Below are 11,342 nucleotides of genomic sequence, written 5' to 3'. Positions count from 1 at the left end.
TTCTTTCCGAAGAATGGACATTGATATGTCCAAAGCTCCGCCAATTTATGTAGATGCATAACAATATGATTATTATCTATAGTTATTATATTACAAACTGCTTTTTCATATCATATATAGTTCAATAATTATTTTCTTAGTCTATATTATGTAAATTCATCTATAATTTTGCTGTATTGTAAGCTATTGTATATAAGTGTATAAGCCAGTATATATTGTAATCTACATAAATAAAAGACTCAATCAAATCAAATCAAATCAAATCAGCATCTATAATTGCGGAGTCAATCGGAGCAGCGGTAAGGATTGCCAATTGATAAAGCAGCAGCAGTCCACAGCAATTGATTGCAGAATTTTATATAAGCTCCTTGAAGAGCTGGTAAGAACCATATGGTATATTTTATTTCAGCAGGCGCATGAATGTAAAAAATATCCCAATCTCATTTGCTTCACTGACTACTGCCAGTTGGGTACATGTAGGTCAAATACAGCTTTACATAAACATGTCACAACCAACGAGGGGTATATATTCTATGTGTACCCAAAAGTGACATTACGAAGTGTAAATCATTATTTGACAAAATCACTATGATCATGAAGTTGCATCGTGACATCCAATTCTATTAACATGCAAGGCCAACTATTGATTTTTCAAAGCAATATGATTTAGAAAAAACTATAACCGAAGCTGGAGCAGAAGGTTACTAGGACTGGGGACGTCAATTTGATAAATCCGGTTCAACTGTGATTTCAATATTTATTCATAAAGCGGTGATACATTGGTTGATTTCTTATGATTGAGTGATATTGTAATGCTAATTGAACTATCTGCCAGGCTTATTATTCCAGAATTGTGAACACATTGGACCCCGAGAACATTTCAAATTTGAGAGTGAAATTAATTTTTTTGAGAAACAGTGAATCTTATGGTGTAATAAGTGATGAAGCATTCGTCATGCGATTACTCTGCTGAGTTTTCTTTGGAGATTTAGGCATTTTTGGAGTAATTATCCCATAATATCTTGTACATGATATCAGCTCTCTTCTATTATATTGATGAATCTTAATGAATGACCCCTCCACTCTGTATTCGCCATAAGGAAGAGCAGGTACGTTGTTGAAGTTGTAATTCACAGTCCAGTTTTTCATCACACAAGTGAACTGTTAAAAAATGATAAATGCATGAGAGAGGTTGTGATTGAAGTATTATGGAATCATTATTCACAATCACACAAATAATCAATTATCACATCAAATGAATACTACAGTTCCACAAATTCAAATTTGAAAACAATATTGGAAACCATAAGAGATGATAATGGATGATGATTGAAAATAAATTTTGGAATTGGAAGTGAACCGCCACTTCTTTGGAATATTCAATTTTTTATGGAATACTCGAATTAAACATTTTTTTTGTGAGGAGTGAGGAATCTATTTTACGCTCGCCAGATGTTTACTTTGCGCTCTATAACCAAAGTGCATGCGCAGTAGGCTACATTGTAGAAAAATTCAATTCCAATAACTTCATGCTCCTACTTTTTAGCCTTTATTGCCAACACCCTTGGTGGCGGAGACAGCTGGAGCATTGACTTTCAGGCTGAGGGACTCATGTTCACATCATTGTCCTACCAAGTTCTTTTTGCAGATGAAACTAATTTATTGTTTTATCTTATTCTAATAATATATAATTATAAAATAGATTATTCTGATTGGATAGAATAATTAAAATTAATTCATTCAATTATCATCAGATCGATTTTCCGAAATAATTTGAAAAAATTGTTTATTGTATTGGAATCCAATACTGCAGTTGTAGAGAAAAATTTGTATGTAATTGGAGCAGATAGCTTCTTTATCCTTCTCATGAAAATTACAATGCTCCGCTAAGCATTGCTTGGGTGAAACTCCAGGTACAATAATGTGGGTCAAGAGGCTGAGTCAAGGGTGGCCGGGCGCTCTAGAGGCAGTTTGGCTACCTCTCTCTCAGTGGAAGGACCTACAAAAAGGCCAGGAGTGGAACTCACATGGGTCACGAGTTTGGAGAGGCCAAAACTCACCACTGCTGAAGGAAGGGCGGCCATTTATGCAAAACTTCTTGAGAGAGGTGAGACTTTTGACCCTGCGAAGTTTTGGAGGGGCAAAAAGGAAAACCCAAGAGACTAGTGACGGGTGAAAAACTAGGTACAAATGTGGGTCAAGAGGCTGAGTCAAGGGTGGTCGGGCGCCGTAGAGACAACTTGGCCACCCCTTCCTCAGCGGAAGGTCCTACAAAGAAGGCCAGGAGTGGAATTCATGTAGGTAACGAGGACTAATCAGTCTGAAAAGACTGCCAAGCATATCACACCGGATTGCACCAAGGATTGCAACCAGGTGATGAATGGAATTTTAGTATAGAGATAAACTCCTGGTTCTTGTAAAGGACATAGGTATTGGTATGCCTAACTAGCATACCACTTGGGAACACAATAAGCTTCAGTTGACGTGTGGGGTTCTTTTAAACTTTGGATCCTTGAATCTGTCTCTTCAAAAACAAAAAACAATAATGCATTGCATGGTAAATGTTTTGACTCTGAAGTCGTGTTTCACGCTCTTAATACATGAATAACTATTTTTAGTCTATGTCTTGTACTTTGAACAAAGTACAATGCTCAGTGAAGTTATGCAACAGGCATCTAAAAATTAGACTTTCGAATTTACTGTGGAACAAACAAAATGGCAAATTCTGTCACCAATGCATTCCCCTGATTGTACCATCTTAGATATTATAGTCCATACAAAATCACTTCCAACTAGGAGGAATATGCTGAGCAAAAATGGAGGGAGAACAGTAAAGTAATAACAGTGATGGATAGAGTCATAGAAAGAAGCGCAGTTGCCATTTCGTCTATTGGATTCAGTCGACTTAGTGCTTTCAGATAGGAAACTATGCATGAGCAGTTGACTAATCACTGAAGACTACAGAATGTTGGCCGCTCGGAGTGCAGAGAGTTTCATGAAGATTGAGATGAGGAATTTGGAAGTTCAAAAATTAACACATCTATACACTCCTCTTACAGGAGGTGAGAGGATGAAAAATGAATGAATATTATGGCATAGTTATGATAGTGTATATGGATGTCCCGGGTGATTGAGAAAGGACTTTAAGACTTTGAAAATATAAATTAAATTGGTCTTGATGTTCTTTTGAAGGGGAACACTTCAAGTTTTGATTCGTGTAGTCCACTAGTGCTTGGTCGTGCCGCACAAGCGCTAGCGTCAGTTACATAGAAGATGACTGCCTCTACTGGATCCGAGCGTGCTAGCCGTGTGTTTCGTTTCGAAAAACGGCATAGTGTACCATGATGTGTTGCAAAAATTGTTGATACCACAGATTGATGAGGATGACCGAGAAAGATTTTTTCTCTTTATAAAAAATGGCGCACCACCACACTATCTGGCTGACGTCCAGGATTTTCTTAATGACCGTTTTCCAAATCAGTTGATTGGCCATAATGCTCCAATCCAATTGCATGGCCCCCTCATTCCCCAGACCTAACACGGCTGGATTTTTTGTGAGGTATCATAAAATATGGTGTATGTACCTAATACCTATTTTGCCAGCCGCTCTACCTGTACTTACAGCATGTATTTGCGCTACTGTTGAGCTAGTGCGAGTCTGGGAAGAAATCGACTATCGATGGGATGTCTGCAGGCACATAGAACATATTTAGTTTAAGGTAGAAGTGTTTTTCTTTAAACAACACCAAAACCAGTTCTTTACCTTGGTTGGTGAGATTTATGTGAGATTTGTGTGAATTTTCAAAGTTGTAAAGTCTTTTTTGAATCACCCGGTATTTGATGCCTAAGATTCAAGTTGACGGTTTGGCATTTCTCTTAATGTTTGAATGTTTAAATGTTTATATGTTGCTCATCTATGGCAAAACGCGATAATAGATTTTTATGAAATTTGACAGGTATTTTCCTTTTTTAATTGCGCGTCGAAGTATATACAAGGTTTATGGAAATTTTGCATTTCAAGGATAATATAAAAGGAAAAAGGAGCCTCCTTCATACGCCAATATTAGAGTGGAAATCAGACTATAGAATATTCATCATAAATCAGCTGACAAGTGATTACACACGTGTGGAGAAGCCAGTCTATTGCTGTATTTCTAGAAGGTCTATAGTTTCAATCAGGTACTTGTTGAGAGTACTTGATAAGAATACTGCGTGAGGTCTACTGTTGACAGAACTACTAGTTTAGAACTCGTGGCTGGAGCTTGAGGCTTCTTTCTCCAGCCACGCCAAAAAATATTGTAATTTAATGATTCTTTTCATTGAATTTGTAGAAATATTTCTTGTATTTGGCAATAGATTCATTATTCATGATTCATTCATTTTCAACAGTAATGAACAGTTGATATCCATCAGATATACCAGTTTCGGTTATATTTTATAGGATGCAGAGAATCGGCAACACTGTTCACCTATCTTTCTTTTCTGCTATAATAACGTGTACCTCATTATATCACTCTGGCGTTCATGCACTCTCAGTATTGCTGATTTGATTCTATTGCTCTGATAAAGATGGTAAGTCCATATAATGGTGAATGGTGAAGTCTATAAAATCTATATAATGATAGTCAGTGATTAGTGATAGACAATAAGTGATAAACAATAACTTAGAACAGAGATTATGGAGTCATAAACAATAAATTATAACAGAAATTATGAAGTCATAAACAATAACTTATAACAGAGATTAAGAAGTGATAAAAAATAACTTATAACAGAGATTATGAAGTGATATACATAACTTATAACAGAGATTATGAAGTGATAAACAATAACTTATAACAGAGATTATGAAGTGATAAACATAACTTTTTTTTGGACTATTCCTATCAAAGTTCTGGGAAGGAACAGTACCAGGCTATTAGCCCTCTGTTAATGAATCAATGAATCTTATTGAATCTGAAATGTTTAACAACAACGAAAGTAGTTTAGATAATTATTATTATATCAAACCACATTGAAAATGTGGAATTCAGAAATGTGTGTGATTTCCAGTTACATCTTATCACAGAATTAATAATAGCATTATTATAGGAGTTTTATTAGGAATTATAGGAGTTTTCTCTGATCTTATCTAGCATCGAGGAAATATTCTTTCGCCATCCTGTTTGAATAGGAATGATTTCGTGAAGTTCCAAATTTGTTACCTTCAAATTATCATCTGCAGGTGCTCCTATATCTATAATACCACTGTATACAAAATGTGTTCGATTCAACTTTCTTGCTTTTATGGGTTCAAAGAGATTTATTTTTCCTCTTTTTTCACAATTCGAGCGATAACTGAATCTGATGTCATATGGGCCCTGTAAATCATAATGAAAAGTGAGTTCAAGAGATTTCAACTCTCATTGAAGAGTTTTTAGAAGTCGTAGTTATTTTGTGTATAGTAGCATTGTTATCATCGGTTTATAAGTGATATTGCTCATAAGATGACTTATAGAATGTAGGTTTTGACTTCGGTCAAGTACTTTTTTATTACCGTGGGATAGGTGTTGATTTGTTAGGAGAGATAGCCCAATGTTCTGAGGCTACAGCACTGACATAATTATGTACAAATCAATAGGAGTTCTATATTGGAAACGTTGTAAACGACAAACACAACAAACCTATTTTTATTTTCAAAACAATTATTGAAAATTTCGAAGACCTGTATATTCTGGCAACTTGAGCCATATTCTAGTGTTTACTTTTCATAGAAACTTGAGCTGCAAACTTCAAATAATTGGTGCAAGATTCTCTCAAGAAGAGAAACCCAAGAGATGTCAGTTTCGGATATGATCAAGAACATTTTTTGTCTATCAAGCACCCTCTATGAGTCAAAGCTCTACTTTTCTAGACAAACCCTTTTCGAGAAAACTCTGGAGCTTGTTTTTTTCGGACGTAATTCAGGAAAATTCATGAAACCCACACAACAAGTTCTATCTTAGTCTAGCTAAATCTTTGAGTAACCTCGTTTAAAAGTAAGAATTCCATAAAAGACTCACGAAAATGGACATTCACCATCTATCTAGTAAATCACAGAAAGAACTGTTTCCATCATATGATACTAATCAAATATCAGAGAATGATTTAACTGCTTTTTGTGTAGTTGAGAAGTTGATATTGTGGTAATTATTTATATTAAATGAAAAAGACTACGAAATAGTCAAAAAACCACAGATTTATTGATACTTAGAGAGACAGGTTTCGGTTATTACATCATTGTCAATCTCTGATAAACTAAAACTAAATACAAGAGCAGCAGAATCTATACTAGTAGGCGTGTACTGCTATTGGTCAAGGGCATGAACGCTTGCCATTGGCAGCAAAATTTACTTTGAGTACAAAATAAGAACCACATATTTACATATTTGTTTTATTATCTATCACTTGTTTTCTTGGTTCTTATTTTGTACTGGAAGTAAATTTTGTTATCATGGCAAGTCTGTTGCTTGAGCCGCCATTTTGTGACACCTGGTTGGACCATTTTGTGACACCGTTGAGTGGGAAGAGACTGTCTAGCTGGGCCAATGGCAGGCGCTCATGCCCTTGGCCAATAGCAGTACTCGCCCACTAGTATAAATTCTGCTGCTCTTGTGTTTAGTTTTAGATTAATAGAGATTGACAATGGTGTAATAACCGAAACCGGTCTTTCTAAGAATCAATAAATCTGTATTTTTTGACAATTTAATTGTCTTATTCATTACATTTGAAATGATTCAACTGGTTATTCTTGAACAAAAGTAATTATTGACTAGTTGATTTTGAAGAGACACATTTCTTACAATTGTCTCGTGAAATCATCAATATTATTCACGTTTTGTAGGACTACACAATACAGTTTGTTTCTACATTAACTTACCGCTATCTCCTCCCAAAGAGCAGATCCTCCTGTGATCACAAAGCACAGAATAATCAAGATCCTGATTGGTGCAATCATTTTCTCAAGACGGTTCTATCACTTTGTTGTGATGAAATTGCCAAGTACAGTAGGACACCAGGGTTAGATAGGATGATAGTGAATGTCACTGTTCAAATTGAAAAAGTGACTGTAGTAATAACGGAAAGGATATCCTTTGTGATTAATTTATTACATTGTGATTAAAATCTTGAAATCTCCTATCATGCAAAAACTTTTTGTGTGAAGGATGGAAACTCAACTGTTGTTTATCAAACAGTAGCAAAAACTTGGTTGATGCAAATTTCCTTGATCATGTTAGCTTGAAAACAGTTGATTTTGATAATAACATAGTATTCTCTTTATTCTGAAGGGTTTCCAAAGATTGGACTCAGATTACAAAGTCAGTTCAAAAAACATAGTCGAACCAATAAAACCATTCCCTTATCCGCTCTGTGTCCTTTATAAGAGTATGGACAGCAACATTACATTCCACAGAATGATAAATCATGTATTATAATCTAATCATGAAGAGAAATTTATATCGTTGGACAAACATTATTCGTCTATTTTTTTTACTCATCACTTTCTACAAAATACATTTCGTATAAAATGAAATAATTCTGAGCTTTCTATCGCCATTGAGTGCTGAGTTATAATATTTCAAAAATGAGTTGTAATGTCTCAGGTTGTAGAGTGGTAAATTACACCCAGAGAGATTTCAAATCATAAATTCAAATTGTAAAAATCGAAAGACACAGTTGTTTAAAAAAGGAATTTCCTCTAAATTTCGGGTTTTCCGGAAATTTTACACATTTTTGAAATATGATAACTCAGCACTTAATAACTTAAAGATAAAAACTCGTAACTATTTCATTTTATACGATTTTTTTTTTTAAATAGGCGTGAGTGATTTTTCTAATGGCTCTATTTAGCGAAAATCTTAAAGAAAGGATCCGAGAATCTGTGGTGTTTTGGACACCATGTAAAAAGTTTGGGAATTGATTCCTTGAACGGCCCTTCTTCACTACCTCGTGACTGGACTAATTAGAGCATTAATTTTTGCAAGGCAGTTAATTACTTTTTCGCCACACTTGGATGTAATGAGCTGGTTTACGTGCGTCATATGGAGGCCGAAAGTGATTGTTTTCCGACCAGGCCGGTAAAACTTTACGGCCCTAGGGCTGTAAAATGACCTTGAATAACAGCTGATCGTGTCCGATCTCACAAAAATCATAGAGATAATCTCATAACGACTGTAATAATCTATATAAGTATGTATCGTGAATCGCGGTATCATGTCTATAATATATTTTATGAATTACTGTTTCATAATTTAATATTTATTATTGTGTTTTTGATATCAAACAATAGAATACGATGATATCTCCATAGCCTCAACAATATAATGTTGGCTGCATTGTCCATTGTCAGAAAGGTAAGTATCGCAAGTCTTTAAAAGTGAAGAATCGAAAATCTTTGACTAAAAATTTGAAACCTACTGATGGTCTGAACATTCATGATTTGTTATCGTTTCTAACTATTGCACTAAAAATTCAGTCATCTTCTCAAATAGATGACGGCCAGATGCTAAAATTATTAGTGCCATTCACAGTTGGGCCTCTATGCGATAAAATCACTATGGCGATCAATTCAAGTCACTCTTTTGATAAATTCCACCAGGAGGTTCTGAACTATTTTGTACCACAGAGACTTATGTCAACAATAGTCAAAGATCGATTTTATCGACTGCAAGCGCCGGTTGAGCCTATATCAGCTTACGTGGTGTCGATAAAAGACAGTGCTTTGCTATTGAGATTGGAAAAATCAGAAGCTGAAGTCATATCTACAATATTAAGTGGTCTGAGTCCTCACGAAAGGTCAAGGTTAATTTTCATGAACAAACCTACAACTCTAGCCCAATTAGATGAAATCTGTATCCAGGCACAAAATTTACATTTTGCAGACATCGAAAGAGATGCTTTCTATAGGACTAATAGAGATAATAACAATACACCTCAATTTGAAAAGAGACCCATAAATAACTATCCCAACAGAGGACACAGGCAGGGATTTGTATGCTATAAATGCAATGGACCCAATCACATTGCAAGAAATTGCACTAAGAATTTAAACTTCAACCTAGCCTCATCAACAAAAAAAACTTAGTGTCAAAAGTAAATAAAGTAGAAAAACAATCAATATTGAAATCATTGAAAAATAAAATTTCTAATTCTAAGAAACGTTTCATTCAAAATTTGCAAAGAAAATCTGAAAATAAAGTGTGTGGGATGATTTATTCTAACAAAGCTCTTCCCTTTGTACCAGCGAATTTCAATAATGGTGAAACTACATTCCAATGTCTAGTTGACTCTGGTTCAGCGTTTTCAATAATAAGAGCCTCCACACTTCAGGAAATAATTAGCAGTAATAAACTTAAAGAAATTGAGATCATTGAAGATCAAGTTATTTGTTCGACTGCAAACTCTTCTAAATTAGTTATGAATACGTCGTGCATTTTGAAAATTAAAATAGAAATATTCTCATGGAAATTCCGATTTTTAATTGCTGATAACTTGCCAGTTGAAATAATTTTGGGATGTGACTTCATAGAGCACTCTCAGATCCTAGTGAATTTAATAAGAAGAAACTTTTTCTTTGACTTCAGTCCTCACTTGAAATTTCCTTTAATTAATAAAGATTTTTCTAACAATTCCGAAATTAAAGTTCATAATATCATGGAGAGACTGGCTCCAATGGACTTATCGCATTTGAGTTATTTTGATAGGAGTAGTCTAGAGAAATTGATCAGTAAACACGCAGATGTTCTGACTGAGAAAATTGGATCAACCGATCTAATAAAATATGATATTAAATAATTAACATCCAACAAGGTTGTCAGATCTCAACCGTATTCTATGAATCCAATCAAGTTGGAATATCTAAGAAAAAAGATTCAACAGCTACTAGATGAAGATATAATTGAACCCTCAACATCGCAGTACTCGTCACCTTGTTTATTGGTGCCCAAACCAACTCCAAATTCTTATCGTTTGTGCATTGATTATCGTCGCCTAAATAAGGTAATAGAGTTACAGTCAGCTCCATTAGGAAATCTTCACGAATGTTTTCATTATTTTTCGAATGCTAAGTGGTTTTCGTGCATTGATTTGACTAGCGCTTATAACCAAATCCATTTGACTGAAAAATCGAAGCATCTAACAGCGTTCATAACACCATTTTACTTGTATCAATTCAAGCGTTTGCCATATGGAATCAGTTGTGGATCAGCTGTTTTGACCAACTTAATGCAGAAATTGTTTGGTGACTTGCGTTTCAAGGGATTATTTTTTTATTTGGATGATTTGATTATATATACTGACACTCTCGAAAATCATTGGAAATTATTAGATGAAGTTTTCTGTAGATTAAAACGATCAAACCTGACAGTGAACCCTCAGAAATGTAACTTTGCTGCTAACAAAATCAATTTCCTAGGTCATTTGGTTTCTCATAATAGTATTTCGATCGACCCAGAAAGAACAAAACCAATTGTTAATTTTCCTGTTCCAACTAAAGTAAAAGGAATTGAACGATTCTTGGGAATGGTGCAGTTTTTCTCTAAGTTTATCCCCAACTTAGCACAGATTTCAGCCCCATTGAATGCCTTGAGGAAGAAAAATGCGAAATTCATATGGAATGATGAATGTCAAAAATCGTTTGATAAACTAAAACAGATTCTGTCACAGCCTCCGCTTCTAAAAATGGCTGATTTCAATGAGAAGTTTATTTTAAGCACTGATGCTTCTTCAATTGCAATAGGATGTGTGTTGGGTCAGATGCGAGATGGAGCTTTTGCCCCAATCGCTTATGCATCACGCACCCTATCACCATTAGAACGAAAATATTCCACCTATGAAAAGGAAACTTTAGCTGCACTTTATGGAGTTGAGAAATTCAAATATTTCCTTGAACATACAAAATTCATTCTGAGAACTGATTGTAATGCACTGCAGTTTGTCTTGAACCACCCAAAGCAACTTGGTAGGATAGGGAGATGGGTTCTAAGGTTATCTGCCTTCCAGTTTACTACAGAGCATGTGAAAGGCGTTGACAATAAGGTCGCCGATTGCTTAAGCCGTATGTTTGAAGACTCTCCTCCCGAAGTAATAGAGCAGAATTTATGTAGTATAAATTTAGTAGATTTCCCACTCAGTTTCACTGATATTTCAACCTATCAGAAGCAGGACGAATTTGTGAAGCAGATAATGCAATCAGCGAGTGCTGGTAATGATATTTTTCCGTATCAAATAAAAAAGGGAATTCTAGTATGCAATGTTCGAAATTCAACTGAACCAAAAATAGTACTTCCCCAAGTTCTAAAACCTATGGTTTGCAAGTACTACCA

General features: G+C 35.0%; 1 protein-coding gene across 1 annotated transcript; it reads right to left on the bottom strand.

Moving 5' to 3' along the window:
• Window positions 1-816: 816 nt before the first annotated feature.
• On the bottom strand, window positions 817-7,038 carry LOC120350979. The gene is made up of 3 exons (XM_039426571.1): window positions 6,899-7,038; window positions 5,205-5,360; window positions 817-1,161 (listed from the first exon to the last, which is right to left on the bottom strand). The coding sequence occupies exons 1-3, from the start codon at window positions 6,974-6,976 to the stop codon at window positions 925-927; spliced, it is 471 nt and encodes a 156-aa protein (XP_039282505.1). The 5' UTR covers window positions 6,977-7,038; the 3' UTR covers window positions 817-924.
• Window positions 7,039-11,342: the final 4,304 nt, after the last annotated feature.

The sequence above is a fragment of the Nilaparvata lugens genome, chromosome 4, assembly GCF_014356525.2.
Source record: "Nilaparvata lugens isolate BPH chromosome 4, ASM1435652v1, whole genome shotgun sequence".
NCBI lineage: Eukaryota > Metazoa > Arthropoda > Insecta > Hemiptera > Delphacidae > Nilaparvata > Nilaparvata lugens.
Note: the sequence above shows the minus strand (reverse complement) of the source record. Positions and strands in the feature narration are given on the sequence as shown.